This window comes from Sander lucioperca, chromosome 19 (assembly GCF_008315115.2).
Source record: "Sander lucioperca isolate FBNREF2018 chromosome 19, SLUC_FBN_1.2, whole genome shotgun sequence".
In the NCBI taxonomy this organism is placed as follows: Eukaryota; Metazoa; Chordata; class Actinopteri; order Perciformes; family Percidae; genus Sander; species Sander lucioperca.
In genome coordinates, this window is record NC_050191.1 from 3,703,818 (window position 1) to 3,725,490 (window position 21,673).

A 21,673-nucleotide genomic window follows, 5' to 3' on the forward strand; every position below is an offset into this window, starting at 1 on the left:
AGACTATGTTTGATGTAAAGTTGCGTTGGAGAGCGCTCAGTGGAGTGGCGGCCTCAGATGCACCCGGCCACGGCACGCTGTGGCAACATAATGGATGTAGGCTGAGAGTTCAGGCGAGGGTGTCCACAATTTACATTTATATTAATGCTGAAAACCCCCCCCCCGAGCTGCACTGCAGCTGAGGAGAGAGAAGCACGCAGAGCGGCTGTGTTCTCGTCTTCATCATCAAACTGTTGTTCCACTGTTGTCTTAGTCTCTTTTATGTTGCTGTGTGCAATGTAACACTCCCAGCAGCATATCATGGGAGTTTTGTGTTATTTAAAATTTAAAGAACAACACAAAACATTTAGTTGTTTTATTTTGGATCGCATTTGTGATGTATTAGCAATGCTGCGGTCTTAATGAAGATGATTAATAAGTGTCTGAAATCTCAGTTTACAACTGACTTTAGCGACAACTCCCGAGTGCCTGTTATAAGTGAGTGAGTTAACGAATAGGAGTGAATCAGTGTTGCAGAACTTTAGATCGGTCTCAAGACAACTTTTTGAAGGTCTTGGTCTTGGTCTTGAATCGACCACATTTTTACTCTGTCTTGTGTCGGTCTCAAACAAATTGATTCATGATTTTATTTCAAAACCGGTCAAGACCACAACTGCGGGGATATCACTAAATTGTATGTGCAATTGTCTCATTTATTTGTTAAAATACAGGCTGACATGATGCGATGAATTATTGTCAGACTGTAGTTGGTTTCTGGTTGGTGTGCCAATATAAAAACCGTGTTGTTCTCGTCTGGCGTAGGAAGAAGATGTTTTGTCCTTTGAAGCAACTCATCCTTTCAGGAACAAGATAAGAGCTGTAAAACTTCTTTTATCCGTCTTGTTAACTGTTTTTTTTTTAGCATCGAGTCCGTAAAACCTCTCCAAAGAAACACGTAATTGACTGAGTGAATGAAATGTTAAGCTGTAGGTTAGTGACATCTTTTCATCCTGTTAAACCTGAATGAATAAAATGTCACATTTGAAAAAAAATTCAGTAAAAATGTGTAGCTGGTGTTGGGCAGGAGTCTCTCAAGTATTGAATGGCCCTTTGAATATTATCATTATATGTTTCACAGGGATAATACACAGTGAGTCTTTGCTCACGGGAATCTGACAAGTTGTTGTTTTGTTTTTTGAAGATCATGACTGTGGAAGACGGCTTCTGAATTCCTGTTTGGTATAAAGACTCTTCAACTACAGGACCAGTGCCACACCGAGCTCCGACCAGGTAAAGATCCACCGTCACTCCACCAGCTGGGGGTTTTGTCAGAAGGGATTTTCTCTGCAGCAAACACACTTAATTATGTGATGAAATAAAGAAAAAACATATGTTCTGTGTTCACTTGTGTTTTCCTCTTCAGATGGAGGTGAATGCGGTTAAGAAACGCCATCGCACACGATCCAAAGGAGTCAGGGGTATGAGCCTGTTCATCTGCTTTCTATATATAGACCTCTGAATCACTGCACATTAAAGGGAACACGCTAGCGAAGGCTCATCCGTATGTTTCCATGGTCCCCATTGTAAGAGTTTCCAAATGACGATATAGGTTGATTATTCCTACCCTCTAATACGACCCACAGGAGTGTTTCATAAACTAGCGCCCCTAGTGGTGGCAGGAAATACAACCCAAAGGAGCGTTTTCCGTCCTCATAAACCAGAAAATGTAACGGACAGAATTTTAATATGATAATCACAGCCTCATGAAATTCTGCAACCGCAAACTAGAGGCCGAGGGCATTCAGAGGATGTATGGCTTTCATATATTGACAATAATGGGGTTTCTGAGCAGTTTCCAGAACGGATGTGCTTGCCATCCAATTGCTGAAAAATGCAATTCTTGCAGGAATCTTCAAATGTCAAAAGTTTATACCAAACATAAATAGGTTGATACTTGACTCTGAACATAATTAGAAATGTAAAATGAATCTGAAGCCCACACATAGCAGATGTGTTAATTATTGTTGATTGTGGAAGTTACAACATTAATCTTTTTGTTTTCTCTTTGTCTGAAGCCACCGTGGAAGCAGTGACACAGGAGTTGTTCAGGTAGGTAAACCAGACACACTGAAAACAAAGAACAATGACACTGACAGCAGTTACAAGCTAGAGGGAAAAGAAGAAAAGGAGAAAGACGGCACATTATACGTAGGCGGTGTGAGGGGGGATGAGCAAAATGACCAAAATGCATGCCTCTTGTTTATCTGCCATCCCCCGACTACATTCCCAATTAGCAGAGAGAAAGTGCCGAGGCAGAGAGGTTGTTTAGTTGAATATGTTTGTTTTGTCTGCCTGACTCATTGATCCTTTATCAGACTGAGGTTTCTGCAAGTTAGAACCTATGGACCCGACCATGGCTCTGAAATATCAGCAGCCTACTGTAACTGTGTATTCATAAATCCATGGCGCTGTCCGTGGTGCTGATGTAGCAGATGTATTTGTGACTTTTTCCTCTCAAGTCTCTGTCCCCCCTGTTAAAAATTAACAAACCGCCTTCTGGTGATATGAAGATATCCTTAAAGGAATGTATTTAAAGTAAAGTAAATAGGCTAGAAGCCAAAGGATAATCACTGCTGAAGACACTACTACACCATTGGATGAAATGTTTGCTTCCATGCAGATGATAGAGTGTTGTTGAGTTCTCTTGTGCACATTTGTATGAAGCAGCTTTCGTTCATGAGTGAGTTTAAGATGGAGTGTGAGATTAAAAGGTGGATTGACGCTGGTCATTATACCACATTGTCATACAGTTGTGGATCAGTAGTGCATCGTGATAATACGTAACATTTTCAATCTAAATCGACCGATAATTCATCACATTTTGATGACTTACTACGTTTTGCGTCATGAGTGGAGAAACACGCCAGCAGCTGCTGACAGTAAATGCTAAATATCACTGCTACCTGTTTGTGTGTGTGTGTGTGTGTGTGTGTGTGTGTGTGTGTTTCTGCTTCACTTAATCTCATTTAGTAAAACTGACAAATACTGGTGTGTGCAGCAGATTATGGGTGAACCTGGTTTGATTCAGGTCAACGCTTTACTGTAAACAACACGTCCCGTTTGTGCTGTGCGAGCCCCGAGCAGAGGAGCAGAAAACTCAGGATTTAAATCTGATGGGTGCTGGTGAGGGCTGTGCAGCCAGGGCCAGATGTGAACACAGAAGCTTTGAAGTTAGAAATTACTCATACAGTAAATACTGTGAAATACTAAAAGCATGCCAGGAGTCGTCACTGAATATTTTTCTCCCTCACAGTCACAGACTAATCTGACTAATCTGCAGGGATGAACATATATAAATGAATTTGTCATTGTGGTGTGATGTAGCAGATTTAGGGGAGAGAGACGTGTGGCCGTGATTTTATAAGTCTTCCCTGATTTAATGTTAACTGCTAAATAAACTCATCACATGTGTCAGCTCAGTGGGAATCACAGAGTTTCTGCTGCATCAAATCAGTTTGTCTATGGCCGTTTTCACACTTTTAGTTTGTTTGCTCTAGTCCAAATCAGTTTATCGGTTTGTAAACTTGGAGCCTCCCCTTGGTTCTGTTGTGTTTCACACCAAAATGCTTCACTACCAGCGCTTACTGGTCAGATGTGTCGGGGACGGGAGCAAGAAAGTAAATATGGGAAGAAGGTCCTGTGTTCTGGAGTGGTGCATATTTCATCACATTTCCATGGTCAAACCAGCTCATTTCATTAAAATAATTTTTCAGACATTGTTTTGTGAGTGACGTTACTACATCTGCTCTGCTCACCGGGACTTTGCTCTGCTCCGCCAGCGTCTCTCTCCAACTTTTGCGGTGGCTGGCTTGACCACGGAAACACTAGCACAGTCTATTTCTGGGAGAGGAACATTACAAGGTGCTACAGTTTGCTGCTCTAGCTCATCGCAGAATGCAAAGCACACCTGGATACTGTAACTCAGACTTGCGGAGTACCCATATTTAGGGCGGTTTAAGGTTGAATCACATTCTACTAATACAAACGAATCCCACAAAGGGGGAAAACAAACTGTAGTGTGATTCAACCGAACTAAAAGAGGCAGGTGGGAAAGCCCCTTCCCTGTAAGTGATGTTTGTCCTGCTAGCTGAGGGTCATTGACCCATATTTTAAAAACGTTTCTATAGCAGAAATTTGGGTTTCTTTCAACCAAATTGTCAAAAAATGACATAGGTGGTTCCATACAACCATTACTCTTCACAAGTAAAATAAAAGACAAGCTCAGTACTTTCATTGAATTTGGGTGTTTTATTTAATTTTATAGCATTTGGAGGAAAAAAATCATAAAAGAACGTTGAAAAAATGTCGGAAATAGCTTCAAAAACGTGGGGGAAAAAACAACAAAAACAACATAAAAAAATGCGCAGGAAAAATGTGACAAAACATCGGTAAGAAGTGACAAAAAAAAAAACGTATAAAAAACTTTGGGGAAAAGCGCCAGAGGTGTCGAAAAAGATGACCAAAACGTTGACAAAAAAAGTCAATTTTGACCCAGAAAAATAAAAAGTTGCACGGTCGACGGGAATGCAAACACAAGGGTTAAAGATGATGATGTCGGTGCCACCGGAGCACAACGACTGGCCATATTTGATATTCATGGCGATATTTTTGAAGACCCTCTGACCTTTCCTTTTGGGCCAAATTGGCCATTTCCACTTTTACCGAGAAATAGCAAAATTCAATGGATGCCCCGCAGGTGCCCTTATCGACCAGCACAAATGCATTTCAAATGGAATCGCTTCGATCATTAGATTCACTTTGATGTGCAAATTTCAAAAGAAAAGCCATTTCACCAATTGCAAACCATCTTGATGTGCAATGCTTTGGCGGGGAACTGAGGATCAGAGGGTCAGAATTGAGGGGAGCTATTATATTACCTGACCAACAAGTAGTCATCACCCACCAAGCTTCCAAAAACGTTTGAAAAATGAATTATTCTGAGACTTTCTGGTGTGTCTGGACCTTTAGCCTTTTTTGAGGCCTGCCCTGCACATATTTACTGTCTTTTTACTGTCTTTAAACATCCTTTCTCTAGACTGGGTAAACCCAGCCTGATCTGCCGGCGATATGATTTCTCCCTGCAGCTCAGGCTGGAAACCTGTACATTCTTCTATCCTGCTTCTGTTACAAATCTGCGGGGACCAATCACAAACTGGCTTATCCACCTGGCGCGCTATTGGTGGGTTTAACACGATGACGATAGAGAAGCGACCAAGCAGCTTCTTGTTTACATTCAACATGACGGCCACCAAAGCGCAGAAACCCGTTGATGCCGCTGTTGCTGCTACGTCACCCGGATTGTTGGTCTGATTGGTTGAAGAACTATCCAATTGCGTACAGTCACTGGAACTATGCCCATTGATCACGCCTCTTGTGCAGTAGAAAATACAGAGCAGACTCCCCAGACTAATGTTCAATCTGAAAAGATTGAGCTTGGTCTGGTGATAGCCAGACTATCCTTGCTCCTCTTGTATAGAAAAACCTCTCTGGTTTTCCTGCACGGCTCTGCCCTTCTGTTTTAGCTTTAACAGCTCAGAAGAGTTTAGTTACGCAGCCTTCTTTACTTAAAAAAAACGATTAAAGCTGTTTCTATAATTCTGTCTCTTCTCTGCGTTGATGCTGACATCAATAAGTCATACAGATCTCTGCACTGAGAACAAGAACAACAACGCTAACAAGAAACTTGCTGAAAGAAATATTCAGTTGCTTTGGAAACAAGTGGAAGTTTCTCTCCACAGAGGAAAAACACATTTTGTGAGGAAAAGGAGGATAACGGCGCACGCGCACACACACACACACACACACACACACACACACACACACACACACACACACACACAGAGCTGGGATCAATACAGCAACCGATCAGTCTCAGATGCTGATTGATAAGTCAACTCACCTTGAACAAACCGCCTCCTCTTCCTCCTTTTTTCTTTCTATACTTCTCCTTCTCATCATGTCTTTTCTCCCTCTCCTCTTCCTCCTGTTCTTCCTCCTTTTTCTACGATATTTTTGGCGTTTCTTAATCTCCTCCTCTTTCTATATTCCTTGCCGTTATCCTCTTTTTCCCTCACGTGTTTCCTCTTCTTCTCTTTCCCATCTTTTTCATCTCCTTCCTTGTTCTTCTACTCTTCCTCCTCCCTTCCATTTTCCTCCTCTTCTACCTCTTTGCCCCCTTCTCTCTTCTTTCTTTTGCCCCTACTTGTCTCCATTTTCCTCCTCCTCCTTCCTTTTCGTTATCCTCTTTTTCCTTACCCCATTTTACCTTCTTACCTTCCTCCTCTTTCCCATCGTTTACATCATCTTCCTTGTTTTCATCTTCTTCCTCCTCCCCTCCATTTTCCTCCTCCTCTATCTCTTTGCCCCCTCTATCTCTTCTTTCTTTTCCCCCTACTTGTCTTCGTCTCCTATACTCCTTTCTTGCCGGTATTTTTCCTCACCCTTTTCCTCTTCTCTTTTCACCTCCTTGTCTTTCTCCTCTATTCTTCTTCGTCTCCTTTCCTGTCCTCCTCTTCTTCCTCCTCCTCTTCATTCTCTTCCTCTCCCTCCCTGCGCTCGTGATGCCAAATCTTCACCTTTGTCTTCATGCAGCTCTCATTTCTTAGCTTGCAGTTACAGAGTGTATGGATCAGGTGATGTTGACTGGAGGGTGGGCGGAGCTCTGTAGTGTGTGTGGGGGGGGTCAGAGGTCGTGGGAGTGGGGTCCCTGAAGCCAGGCAGCGTGCGTCTGCCGGCGGTCTGCGTGTCTTCAGGGCCTGAAAGCTGCAGCAGAGTGACTCAGAGCTCTGGAGAAATCTGCTGCCGACCGCAGCCACAATACCAAAACATTAAACAGACAGAAACACTTCAACCTGCTGCTGAATCCCAAATCAAGGCCAGATGAAAAATAATGTTGAAAATGCATCTTTATTCTTCACCTGCATTTTCAAATTGATCTAAGCTTTCTCCACTTTTTCTCAAGTGCAGGCTAGTTTAACCTTTCATACAAATTTACAGGTTACATTCAACATCTAGGTCTGTCCTCGACTAAAGAAATTCTTAGTCAACAAACACTCCACCACCACTTTAAATCTGGTGTTTACCAGAGATGTACTCATAAGTTTCTTGGAAATTCAGCATTAAAAAAGATTAAAAAAATAACCAATGGGCTAAAGAAATCTTAGTCGACTAAGACCAAAACAACCGATTAGTCGACTAATTCAGCGTTTCTCAAAGGGGGGTACGTGTACCCCTGGGGGTACTTTGGAGGACTGCAGGGGGTATGTGACATTTTTTTGCAAAATGTTTTTCAGTTACAAGGCTGTAGTTACTTCTGTCTTTTTTTCAAAGTTTTTGTCGTTTGTTTTGACCTATTCTTGCCTTTCTTCCTTACTTTTTTCTACTTTCTTTTTTTCTTCTAAGCTTTTTTTAAAGTTTGTCGCTTATTTGATTTTTTTGTCACTTTTGTCGCCCTAGTGTTGCCTCCCTTCTTTCTACTGTGGTTTTTTTTGGAAGTTTTTGTCACTATTTTCGATCCATTCTTGCCTTACGTCCTTCTTTCTACCGTCTTTATCCAAGTTTTTGTCGCCTTTTTCCATCAGCATTTAAATGTTTTCCAGGTATAAGGCTGTTTTTTAGTAAATCTATTGCTGTATTCTTCCTCTTTATATAGACTTTTTTTTTCTACCAAAACTTATTCCCGCTGGTTAGGGGGTACATGGCTTTAAAAAACTGTTCAAAGGGGATACATTATTGAAAAAAAGCTTGAGAACTACTGGACTAATTGACTAAGAGCAGGCATCCCTACTAACAAAGCTATTTACGCTGTTCTCATGTTGCATCAACACTACCAAACAGTTTCTGTGCTGCTGTGTGTGTTCTGACGTGTGTGTGTGTGTGTGTGTGTGTGTGTGTTTCCTCCTCAGCTGTCCCACTCCAGGCTGTGATGGCAGCGGTCACGTCAGCGGGAAGTACGCCAGACACCGCAGGTATGAACTGCTTGACAGATTTTGTACGTTGATAATGAAGTTATCATTTAGACAGTTCTTTGAGTCAATGATCTTGAGTAGGGCTGGGCGATATGGAGAAGATCAAATATTACAATATTTTTACCAAATACTTCGACATCGATATATGCCGGTGACATGTGATTGTCCAAAGCCTGGATTTGGTTCTCTAATTGGGGGGGTTTGATGTGACGGGGGCAGCTGACCCTGCAGGCAGCGCTGTAACTACCATTGAGGACACCAAGCTCATGTCTTGGGTACAACTGACAACGGATAATTCTACAAATACATAAAAATTTTATTAACAGGCTGATTCTGATCAATTCAACTGTTTTTGGGCACAACAATAAATGAATGACTGATGATTATGAATGATTATACATTTTGTCTGAATGTAGGGGGCCAACATTTACAGGAAATATAACAACAAAACGTGAAATAAAATGTTGAAAACATTCCAAATAATCTGAGAATTGCACAGACTTTTCTTGTAAAAGAAATCTTAAGGGGGTGGGGTTGCCTGCAGGCTTAAAACATCTCACTCAGCAGCTCAGAAACCGAACCGTACCGACAATAAATGAGCTCTCTTCACGGTTTCAAACCTCCTGAATTGGCAGCGTTTGCAGGTCGCAGCCTCCAGCTCAGTAAACCCAGCGCTCTGTCACAGGGCCGCAGATAGAAAACCAATCAGGCATAGTGTGGAGCTGTGACGGCCCCGAGGTCACACCGACCGATGGTTGTCCGTCCTGCAGCCAAAAGAAGTTGGACTGCTGGATAGTTTCTGCCTCAGATCTCTGTCACCGTTGGAAACGGAAAAGAATTACCAGCAAACACAGGAGGGGCCGCTGCAAAAAGTGGCGCTCGCTACGAGTCATTTCTGCTCTTACTTAGTGCTGAAATCTTAGTTTTTCTAAAGTAAACATGCAGGCAGAGTCAGATCCTTCCCATTTTTTTCTTACAATAATTAAAAAGAAGCTGGTAATAGGATGCGATGCTTTCATCTTCTCCTAATGCAAATATATGTTGATTCTATTTTTTCAGTGAAGCTACTGTATAACATTCTTCTGCACAAATCGTGGTCGAAACGTCATACATTTGATAAAACAGGTGAAATATACATCAAAGCAACTGTATAGCTGCATTGAAGTGGACCACAGAGGATTTCACTCAAAGAAAATATAATTTGAAGGCTGAATGTAAAGCTGTGGAGGAGGAAATTTGAATATTTTTCCATTTGGGTAGGCATATTTTAGGTAAAATTAAACATCCATTATGGAATCAAAGCACTCGTTGAGATGTTTTGGTGTATCTCTCTGGTATTGTATTTCAGTGTTGAGGCTTGTGTGTGTGTGTGTGTGTGTGTGTGTGTGTGTGTGTGTGTGTGTGTGTGTGTGTGTGTGTGTGTGTGTGTGTGTGTGTGTGGGAGGCTGGCATATAGAGGTTACACAGCTCTGGACAGCGGTGGTTTGACGCCCGAGGTAACAGAGAGATAATGAGAAGGGCAGGATGGCGAATCGCTGGCAGAGCAGACTGATGGTGCTGCAAAGGGCACAGAGACACTCTGCAAAATTCATCTGACGTACGGAGAGTCAAACTCCAAAATAATAGCTCAGATATTCACTGAAAAAAAGGCAGTTTTTAAAAGAATGAGACATGTTTGTGAGTTGCTTTATGAAATAATACTGTTCTTTCTTTTGATCAGCCCATAATCTTCATCAGCAGATGGAGTTGCCCAGTTGTCGTAGATTTGGATATGTTCAAATGTCCATGTTTTCCAAACACTTTTGAGGACTTCTCATCCATGTTGAGGCTCAAAGTTCTTTCTCGACAGTGAAAACAAGCGGGCTGTTTTCCCTTTTATCGACTCTTATAAATAGTCATGCCGACAAATTACCGAAGTGACAGAGAAGGAAAGACAAGAGCTAGAGGCTGAAAAAGAGAGAAAAGGGAGATAAGTAGGTTGTCTGATGTTCCCCTCTCCGGGGGAAACGGCGGCTGAATCACGTAATCAGTTAATCATCAGCTGATCACAGGAGTGTACGGTACACAAACGTCTGATTTTACAAAAACAGACAGCAGAGAGGGCGTCAGTCGTTTCCGTGTTTTCCGCCTGTTTTTTTGTTTTCAAAAAATCCTTTCTATACATGTCGGGAAGTTTCCTCTGACTCTACCAAACATTGATCAACCATATCTAACTTTATTTGACATACAGTAAGTGTCCCCAGAGTCAGATGAGAAGATGGATATCATTTTCATCTGAGTGTGTGCAGTACAGCGATGTGTTTAGCCTAGCTTAGCACAAAGACCGGAAGTAGCCTATCTCAACTATAAAGATATTATAAAGCAACAGTAACCACCTGTGTGAACTGCATGACATAATGTTGAGCTATGTTTAAAGTTTTTTTGGCCATTTGGGGGCAGCACAACAAGCTGTAAATGCAAAATATTAAACTTAGAAACTTTAGAAAGTTGTTAAGGTGTCTTTTTACACATCCAGTGGAAACATTTATTTAACATTTATTAATTTATTTGGAGTTGAGAGAGTGGCCATGAAAATAAAGTGCATTTAGACAGTATCCAGGCCTCATTACCTCCGACAAGGAAGCCATGTTTTCGGCTTGGTTTGTCTGTCAACAGTAGCATGGGCCAAGAAAGAACCAATTAAATTTTGGAGTGGAGTGTATTTTTCATTTTCATGAACATTTCGAGATTGCAAGGGCATTTATGCTGCGTTCATGTGGTTTTGGAATAATCAGAACAATTAGTTTTTCAACTGGGAAAATTCACACTGCATTAACATTGTGAGATACGGCATGCCTTGGCGAAGGTTTGCGGTCTTTGAGTGCCCTAGTTCTGTTATGTTGCAGCCTTGGGCTCAAAATATTTTAATAAAATGTTTCTACACTCAATAACCCATAATGACAAAGCACAAACAGGATTTAATAAATGTTTGCAAATGTATTAAATGAAAAAGGAAGAGACCAAACTTATCCAATCTAAGAATTGTAGAGGCCACTGTGCTTTCATGCGGCAGAAAAGTTTTAGTAGCTTTCCCCAGATTTGTGCCTTGCCACAATCCTGTCTCTCATCTCTGCACCTCACGGCTCATCAGCTGTCAGACCTTATATAGACAGGTGTGTGTGTCTTTCCAAATCATGTCCAATCAGTTGAATTTACCACAGGTGGACTCCAACCAAGGTCTAGAAACATCTCAAAGAGGATCAAGAGAAATGGGAGGCACCTGAGCTAAACTTCAAGAGTCATAGCAAAGGGTCTGAATACTTCTGTCAACCTCATATTTCTCATTAAAATCCTGTTTTGGCTTTGTCATTATGGGGTATTGAGTGTAGATTGATGAGAATAAAAAAAAACTAAAAAGCCCAATATTCACTCTCCCTTTTGCTCTGTTTTTGGTCTCCACCAATTCCTCTGAAGAATTTGGCTGTCACAATCCCAATGTACAGAGCTTTTCACTGAAAATAACTCTGGAAATGAAATGAACATAGCGGCCAAACAGTGGCATTATAACTCTATGCCTGTCACGTGCCTGACCCAAAAATATTTGTTTTCTGTAGACTAACATGGCGAAAGAGACGAATGAAAATCAGTGGATAGATTTTTTTGTGCATCACAACCCCCGCAAAATGACTCGTTTCACTATTAGATCATTCACCACTGAACAACTCATAGAAATGAACGGGGCTCCACCTTGAATGCTGTATCCAGTTCTTATTATACATTTATGGCTTAAACTCGTAACCCTTAGGATTTAGTATGGAATCAGACCACAGCATAGGCATGCAGTTTGAATCCCATGCAGGAAATCTGGAGTCTGTCAGGTCTTTTTATGGAATTTGTTGACAATAAGAAACTGACAGAATCTAGGCTCCTATTATCCTTTAACCGAATCTCATTCCTAATACCCAACCTTCTGGTGTGAGAGCCAATCACAACATTTCTCCACATCCCCTGCTGGGATCTATAACTTTCTGAAGCAGAGACACAGTCAGCGCTGTGCTGAATGAGTTCAAAGTCATTGTCTCTCCCCCTTCTCCTTCTCTCTCTCTCTCTCTCTCTCTCTCTCTGGAGGGTGTCACCATGGCGACAGCACCGTGCGGATGCTGCAGTATGAGGACCAGGAGGAATGCAGCCTGTCTCTCATGGCAACCGCTAGTATAGGATGTGAACATTGTGTCGCCCACATTCCTCCCCCACCCTCGCCTATTCAGCTCACTGCCACCACCCAATCTCTTATATATTCTCCCCCCTCTTCTCTTTTAGTGCCAACGCGTTGCCACGGTGATGAGTGTTGGCACGTGGCGTTGCCGGGGGCAATGATTCCACCTTAACCACACATACCTTGATGTAATTATCACACGGCAGCTGATATTTCTGTCCTGTATCACTCTTTTCATTGACACCAAATACATTTTTTTTTTTTTTTTAAACTCTTAAAATAAAGATATTTAAGTTAATAATTTCCCCAATTAAACAGTGATTTAGCATATTTTTATTAATGAAGAACTGGATAGTTTATTAGAAATGAGTAAATATCACTTCATTGGTCGACACTAATTAGAACACTGTGAAAATAAAGTTTATTTTTGACCACAGTTGCAAAAAATTCCAGTTTCTGATTGGCTGACATGCCTCAAGCAAAGTTCTGGTCTAAATAAGTGTGTAAGGTATATTAAACTACAGGTAACCGTAGCAACAGTTACTGATGCTTCAGGCTCTGAAAGCAGTTAAATTAAGTGACTTGTGACAAACACACTTTGAAACACAAAGGTGGATTAAAACACAGCCTCTCTTTGTTTCATTGGCAAGTTGACAATTGTATAAGAGACAATAATGGACCCCAGGTGTTCTCATGGAGACAGAAATGTACTCCAGGTGTCTACATTGAAACAAAATGGACTACAGGTGTCCCTTTAGAGAGAATACTGCACTTAGGTGTCCTTGTACACACACACCTGTCCTCATAGACTAAAAAAATGGACTCCAGGTGTCCATGTAGAGACAGAAATGGACAACAGGTTTTCTAATAGAGAGAAATAAACTACAAGTGTCCTTGTAGAGACAATAGTGGGGTTCCAGGTGTAGGTTAGAAAACTAGAAGCTGGTGTTATGGTACTATCATAATCATTAAAAAAGAATATCTGATGTTGGAAATAAACGTGCAGTCCTTAAAATATAATACACTTTCTGAAACATAATTTCCAGACAAATAGTTGCTGTATACTGTATATTTGAGCCTCATTTTCATTAGCATCAGTCAAGGTCTTCATACAGAGAACAGATAAGTTATCGATCGATCCAACACAGTATGTAATCAATGACGGTGCATCATATCAGACTGCAGCAGATCAGTTTAGTGTGAGGAGAAAATGTGTGAACCCCCCCTCCTCTCTCTATCTCCCTCCACATAATTACCATGCATAGTCTCTCGCCCTTGTCTGCAGCATTCCCTCGTTTCTGATCTGCTTTAATTACCACCAGAATTTTAATTGGCGGGAGACAGCAAGGTGGCTAAGGTCACACACACGCACGCACACACGCATGTACACAAAGGCAAGCAGCAGACAGCCAATAAGGTAAAAGATGGAGGGATCATTTGATGGGAAGTGTGTGTGTCTAGTTGGAATATATGCTGCAGTGTTACATGAAGTCGATTTAATCACATATTCCTCTGTGATTGATTTCAACCTCAATATAAAATATTTCTAATGTATGAAGGTTAAAATCATGAACGTATTCATGTAATTAATTAAGCCTATAATATAGGAAATTGAATATACTGTACATCTTGTCACGAAGAAACGGAAACATCTAATTACAGACCATAGAGTACATGAGATGAAATATGATAACAGATGTGAAGTGATGGTTTTCCCATATATATTACCTTACTAATATGATAACAATACAAATACTTTTACGAGGGATTTTTTGTGTATGAGTATTGTGTATTACAGTCATTTAGGTTTATCTTTGTTAAACATGTTTCCTAAAGCTAAACAATGTTGTTGGTCTCACTGATTTCTGATTTTAAAAATCAGAAAAGTGACACTTCAATTCTAGGTCCTCTATTGTTTTCAGCCTACTTCGGTCAAAGTTTTGGAAGTACAGCATCCGTTCCGCAAATATGCAGATGATACTCAACTATATTGCGTCTTTTAATTATGGTAACTGATATTTAGACTGTTTATTCAATGTATTGCATAGGAAGTGTTAGTGATACCAGAACTTCTCCTTTTACTTAGCTCTAAACATTATGACAACCACCAAACCCCAGGTCTCTTTATTAATATCAAGCACAGCACTCATAAACTTGGCCCGATGTTTGAATCTTTTTTTGGTGTTTTGCTGAGTCTGAGAGGACACGTCACACTTTGTCACGGCTTGACTACGGCAACTTTCATTATTCAGTGATCAGTTCTAAAAAGCTCTTAGCAGAAGGTAAACATGTGACCTTATTACACCAGCTGTATGTTTGCATTTCTTCAATAGCTACCTGTAAGGTTCATGATTGGTTGCTCGGTTGATTCACCACTTTGGTCCAGTAAAATAGCTCAAAAACTTTTGGATGGATTGCCATGAGATTTGGTACATAATATATTAATGATCCCTAGGGGATGAATCTTACTGTCTTCGATGGTCAAAATACCTGCAAGACTAATGACATTCCCATCAGCCTTAGCTGTGTATACTGCTAATGTTAATCTCATATTAGCATGGTGACACGCTGAAGTAAGATGATGAACATGGTAAACATTATACCTGCTGAACATTAGCATGTAAGCATTTAGCTCAAAGTACCACTGTGGCTAAATGCTGCCTCTTGTTTAGTTTTTTCCTTTTATTGTTATTAAAGAGATAACAGTGCTTAAAGAGAGGTATATTTTATGGCATTTTCTCATTGTGGTGGTTGATGCTTGTACCAACCGCTCATATCCCAAATTGGGATTATCTGACTCCAGTAAATGTGAAAATATAAAGGAAGTGATAGTGAGGCTTCACTGCCTTTAGTATAGTTCAGTTTATCTATATGAAGGCCAGTTCAGTAGCAGGATAACATTGACACTTAGAAGAAAAAGGAGGACAGTAATTGTTAAATGGCTAAACATTTTTTTGTCAGACAAACACACAGCGCTTTCAGTCAGAAAAGAAGAGTCACCTCCTCCAACTCGGCCTCGAAACGTAAAATAAGCTCTTTCATATGGAAATAGACTAATTGATTTCCTAAAATCCACATTAAAGCCGTGTATAATTGTGCTTGCTGTTTTGAAGCAATTAAAGCAGAATTTTCCCAACAGTTAATGACTATTATGGGATTTGCGTAATTGAGGCCCCGGTTGAATAAGCTTTGGGTTATTTTTAGAGGCTTTTTTTCCTCCTTAGCGAGGCCGAATGGAAATCCACTTCAACGTCTTAACACATAGACCACAATAGAGGGAATTCGCAACACTTTGACCTTTGACCTTTACACACAAAGCCAATTCCTTCTGATGATTCTTTTGATTATAACAGTATACTACGACATCAGACTTTGTCCTTTCCAAGTTAAAATACGTATACCATGTATATCCAAGGCCTCCATGTTTGAAAGCTAAAAGAAAATTGCTAGATTGCTAGACGACAGTGGGCACAACTGGAGACACGCGCAAAACTCTAACCACAGTCTGCACAGCAGCCGTTCATGTGGACCAAACTCTAGTTCGTCTTTCATTGCTTGAACACAGTTTTCAAAACTCTACAGACTTATCCCATGGCTTTACCACAACCTGCACAACACTGTGAATTTACAGAACTTTGTTCAAATGCTAACACACTGCTGTCGAAACTGTTAACCACACATTCAAAACAGTACGGATTTCAGCCTGGGGCCTATCACACACTGCTGATTGCAATGGTTTCTTGTTTTAGACTTGTTAGTGAACACATACTGTATATACAGTATATATGGAAAGCTCATAAAGCCTTTTTTGGAAATAAAATAGCACCAAATAAGAACGAAACAGTTATACATTGTACCGTTTGAGAGAAACAGTGAACAGGTAAAAGAGCAAAGATGTCCTTCCTTTTGGACGGATGTTCATCACCTTCCTCTTTCTTTGTGTTGTAATTTTAAACTCCGGTGGATTTGTGAGGACTATGGTTAACTGCTCCTCAGATCTCTGCAGGGTAAATCCAGACAGCTAGCTAGACTATCTGTCCAGTCTGAGTTTTCTGTTGCACGACTAAAACAACTTTTGAACGTATACATGTTCCACCAAAACTAGTTCCTTCCCGAGGCAATTTTGCAGTGGCACCGTGGCTCCGTCTGGCGCTTAGCACCGCCCAAGATGATTGTGCTTGGTGTAAAGAAATGCCAATAAGCCAGAGCACATTTTTCTCCCATCCCGGAATGCTGTGTGGACTAGCCAGATCCTCCTCCACAGAGCTGTGGAGGAAGGTCTGGCAATGTGAGACTAGTTCTGATATAACATAAGCTGGCCAACCTAGTTGTGTTGTTAACGTCTGAGTGTCGGCATACTCGGCTGTGTTCTGGCTCTCTAGGATCCAAAGTGAGCCGGCTCTAGCCCATATGTGCCAGATATGCCAGATTTGGCTCGGTGTTCATACTTATTTGACCGGAGAATACGCTCCGGTTAGCGGCAGGAGGGAAAGCTTTGGGTCAGCGAAGATCAAAAAGTAAACATGAGAACAAAGATGGCTACTGATCATGTGTGTGCCCTCTTGTCTCGTTTCAGCGTCTACGGCTGCCCGCTGGCCAAGAAGAGGAAGGCTCTGGAAAAACAACCACTGGAGCCGGCTGCCAAGAGGAGGCCCTTCCTCACCTCCTGCACGGGGGAGGAGGAGGAGGAGGAGGACGACGGCGCCTACACCATCTATGAGAACGAAGCCATGGAGGAAGGGAAGGAGCAAGGGGAGGTAGTAGAGGAGGATGAGGAGGAGGAGAGAGAAGGAGACGAAGACGGCGATGTGGAGGATGAGTTTTCAGAGGACAACGAGGAGCAGGGAGAGGAGGAAGAGGAGGAGGAGGAAGAAGAAGAAGAGGATGTAGAGGTGGAGAGGGCAGATATGACAATGGGAGGAAGGCAGGCGGAAGAGGAAGAGGAGGATGAGGAGGAGGGGATGTATGAGGAGGAGGATGAAGTGGAAGATGGGGATGATGAGGAGGAGCAGGATGATGAGGGAGAGGAAGACGAGGACGAGGAAGAGGAGGAGCAGAATCGTCAGCATGGTGAGTTTCCTGTTTTCTCTATTTGGCTGCATTTTCATAGTGTCTTTTACATCGTTGTTTGTCATCATATGGGTTAAACATGTCTTTTAAACCATCCCATCCTTTCATAGAATTTTTGTGCAAAAGTGACTGTTTTGCAGACATATTTTTGATGAACAATCGCAGTCAGTGCTAACCTAAATAAATGACGTTTCCTGTGACTCCTTCACAATAAAAGCCACCCCGTATTTTACCAGTTAAATTCTGGATTACATGTTTGTCTTGATTCCTGTGAATACCTTGTGCACAGGTATTTGATTTCAATTTAGCATGGGAATGGCGGACTCTGACATTGACGATTAAAAGATATAAAGAGGTTATTACAAAATGTAAATACATTTAATGGCTATTGCTGACAAAGTGACAACAATAAATAGTATAAAAAACTATGTTTAATTTGATTGATTATGGCAATTTTGTTGATTCTACTAAATTCTTCCATTTTTACATTGAAATCATACAAATACAAAAACACATATTAATGTAGTTAATGTATATGTTGCCTTGTCTGTTGATGTGGTAAAACATTATTAAAAATGTACATTCAAATGAAAATTAATCTTGAGGCAGTCTTGGCCTGTCCATACATTAAGTTGGTTAAGGTTAGAAATAGGTTGTGGTCATGGTTAACAGAAACCAAAGTTGACTGTTGACTATAGTAGATGGTGTCAACGTCAGACACTTTTTCCCGTCTAGCGGTTTTGCTGTTCAACATCTTCTTCCTTTGCTCCAGTGCAATAAATTCGTACAAGGACTCTAGATTTATTGTATTTCAGGGCAAACTATTGTACGATCAGACCCAGACTACAGCGCACCCATAACTGAGATTGCAAAGTATATGAATTTGTTCCAAAGGAAAAAACGTTCTGGTTTTGAACCTGCCGGCCAGCCTGGAAGTTTGCATGATCTCCCTGTGCCTATATGGGTTTCCTCACAATGCTCCAGTTTCCTCCCACAGTCCAAAGACAATAAGGTTAGGTTAGCTGGCGACTCTAACCCATCGTAGGTGTGAATAGTCTGTCTTAATGTGTCAGCCCTGTGACAAACCTGCTCAGGGAGTATCCCTGTCGGCATCCAGCTGGTCTTTGCCGCAGTTCACTAAACATCTGTGGCTTTATAATCATCACTCACACAGCCACAAGAGGTCCCTTTTCATGAAAACATAAGCATTGGCCATAGGTCAGGTTTTTGAGCAAATGTCTGATGATGTTTTTTTGGGAGCACAGTCGCTGAGTCTTGTGGGTTAGATGCTAAATATATCTTGGGACAACTGCAGCTCGATCTGCAAGAAATTATGTTCAAACAGAGTCAACATGGAACTTGAATGTATGAAAGACGAAATGCTGTAACTTTACGGATAGATGAATCCGGCAATGTTTGTGGTCAAACTGGTGTTGGTTTGTATTGTGTTTTGAATCTGCAGTGGGAGAGGAGGAAGTGATGAGAGCTGCAGAGCTGAATCTGTTATGGACCAGATGCTCGACACTCTCCCTCCCGCCACCTTTCCCTCAATCCCCCCCCCTCAACACCCCCCGTGTCCTCAATCGCTTCTGACAGCGCTTCACGAATAATCAGGAGAGAAGCTCTGCTGAGTTATTAACTCCCACCCTCCCCTCCCGTCCCCGTTTGCCTCCTCGTCTCGGCGGACGTGTCACATGCGCCTGCCTCGGCTTCTCCTCCTGAGAATATTTATGGCTCCCGAATCGGAGCACGTCGCACGCCTCCCTTTTCAATTTCTCTGCTCTCATTCGCCGTCTATGTCCCCAAAATCAACAGAAAGGCTTAGCTGAGAGAGCAGCTCTCCTCTCTACAGCTCTGCACAGCTCTGGGTTGTATGTTTTTTGTAAGCAAACAGTGGATCATAATTGGGAGGGATGCAGCTAATTTATTCAGGAATATATGAGAAGAAACTGGGTTTATCATTGCTGAGTTTATTGGAGGCTGCAAAAGCTTTGTTTCCTTTTCATCTGCAGGATTTGTATTCTATAAATGAACAGATAGTTATATTATCTACAAAATGAATCCATTTTCTCTTTTATTTGTGTCCAATTACCCACTGTTTATGGTGTTTATGATGCAAAATACTGAGCGAAACTCTGCTGAAAACAGGTGATGTAAGATGGGTTTTTTGTTTAGATGTAAAGCCTGAGAGATTTTTTTTTTCTTTTCTTTTCTGACAGTAGAAAATCACTACAAACCCAGTGGACAATCGAAGCTCATTCCAATTCAGAAGGACGACAACAACAATAATAGCTGCACCATCAGCGCCGGTAACGGCACCGGAGAGGATTACGAGAACTACGACGAGCTGGTCGCCAAGTCGCTGCTCAACCTGGGCAAGATCGCAGAGGACGCAGCCTACCAGGCCATGACCGAGTCTGAGATGAACAGTAACTCCTCCAACAGCGCCGGGGAGGACGAAGACGACGACGACTATAGTAATCACGGCGACCGGAAGGGAGAACTGAGCGTGGACCTGGACAGCGACGTAGTCAGGGAGACGGTAGATTCCCTGAAGCTCCTGGCGCAGGGACACGGCGCCATGCTGCTCGAGGATGGCTACCAAGACGCCGCCATGGCGGACGACATCGGCCATGCCAATGGGAGACCCGGGGCGGGGGTTAGGGTTCAGGCGGAGGAGAGCGAGGAGGAGGTGTGTCTCAGCAGTCTGGAGTGTCTGAGGAACCAATGCTTCGATCTGGCTCGGAAACTGAGCGAGACGCAGTCGTGTGATCGCCCCGCCCTCCACGCTCTCCACCACCAACTCCAAATCCCAACAGACCATCAGGCGTTGCATCACATGAACAAGTATGTCATCTCTAAAGAATCTTTTGATCATGTTGTTGTTTACTCCACACATTCATATTTCCATCCACCTTTTTGTTATATGAAAGGCTCTGCAGGTAGATAAGAGCTTTATTTATGCTAATAATAATATTAGCATAATTACCATCGACATTTGTGCTTTGACTCGATGGGTTGGCTTTGAAGGGAGTTGAAGGGGAGTGGAGGCAGAGAGACGAGCCAAAGAGGCTTTGTGAGATGAAAGGGACAGGCGCATAAAAACAACAGGATGTTAGTTATTGTATAACCCTTTATCAACACGGTCAACAGCTGTGACTCACAGCTCACAAAGGCAATTAAAACACTTTAAAAACATTAGAGCCTGGCAAGAGAAATCTTACAAAAAAGATATTCCTTTTGACTTCAGAACTTGCCTGAGAATTATCAGTTTTTCAGTTTTTTTTGTCAGTATCCAAGTAATTCAATGATATTTGTCTGTAGAGGGGACAATGGAGCGGGGATATTGGCCGGAGAATCGGCGCAGCAGGGGCGGTATTACATTCACTTTATCGCACCATTTTGACAAAAAGAGAGCTGAGCCAGAAGGCAAAGCTCTCGATCTACCGGTCAGTTTTCGTTCCTACCCTCACCTATGGTCATGAAGGCTGGGTCATGACCGAAAGAACGAGATCCAGGGTACAAGCGGCCGAAATGGGTTTCCTCAGGAGGGTGGCTGGCGTCTCCCTTAGAGATAGGGTGAGAAGCTCAGTCATCCGTGAGGAGCTCGGAGTAGAGCCGCTGCTCCTTTGTGTCGTAAGGAGTCAGTTGAGGTGGTTTGGGCATTTGGTAAGGATGCCCCCCTGGGCGCCTCCCTAGGGAGGTGTTCCAGGCACGTCCAGCTGGGAGGAGAAATCGGGGAAGACCCAAGACTAGGTGGAGGGATGATATCTCCACCCTGGCCTGGGAACGCCTCGGGACCCCCAAGTCAGAGGTTAATGTGGCTCGGGAAAGGGTAGTTTAGGGTCCCCTGCGGGAGCTGCTTCCTCCCGCGACCCGACCCAGGATAAGCGGACGCCGATGGATGGATGAATGGATCCATTGATTTATTGCAAACAAGAACTTCTAAAAGCTAATTCGGCATACTTTAAATTGCTGAAAAGTAAACAAATATAGCCAAAAAAAGGCCCCGCAAGTTGTAGCCCAGCAGCTGTCTCACTGACTCCATGGCAACGTTATAATATGTTGGTTGCAATGGTTTGTGTCTGTCTTCACGTGGGGACATATTGTATGTTATATTCATGCAATTCATGTAAACCATTGATTTAATGGAACAAAAGAGAATACGCTTTTGTCCATCGCAATTTGACTTCAGTCGGTAATTTCTTACTACACACTAGAGCTGCAACTAACAAATCTTTTCTGCGTTAATCAATTGGTCTATAAAATGTCAGAAAACAGTAAAAAAATGTCCATCCCAGTTTCGCAAAGTCCAGGGTGATGTCTTTAAATGTCTCGTTTTGTCGGTCCAAAACCCAAAGTTATTCAGTTTAATTTTATATATAGCAGGAAGCCACCATTT

At 42.1% G+C, this 21,673-nt stretch overlaps 1 protein-coding gene across 10 annotated transcripts in view; it reads left to right on the forward strand.

Moving 5' to 3' along the window:
* The window catches only part of myt1la (myelin transcription factor 1-like, a), a 79,782-nt gene that overhangs the window by 18,869 nt on the left and 39,240 nt on the right, over positions 1-21,673 (forward strand). For 7 of the 10 annotated variants that reach the window (XM_035995021.1, XM_035995019.1, XM_035995025.1 and 4 more), the window contains exons 2-7: positions 1,181-1,265; positions 1,400-1,457; positions 2,055-2,088; positions 7,944-8,006; positions 16,778-17,271; positions 19,491-20,118. In XM_035995021.1, the coding sequence (XP_035850914.1) occupies positions 1,403-1,457; positions 2,055-2,088; positions 7,944-8,006; positions 16,778-17,271; positions 19,491-20,118 (1,274 nt within the window). In that variant the 5' untranslated portion in view covers positions 1,181-1,265; positions 1,400-1,402. Of the gene's footprint in view, positions 1-1,180; positions 1,270-1,399; positions 1,458-2,054; positions 2,089-7,943; positions 8,007-16,777; positions 17,272-19,490; positions 20,119-21,673 lie in introns of all 10 variants that reach the window. The other 3 variants (XM_035995020.1, XM_031307872.2, XM_035995022.1) reach the window with 2 other exon arrangements.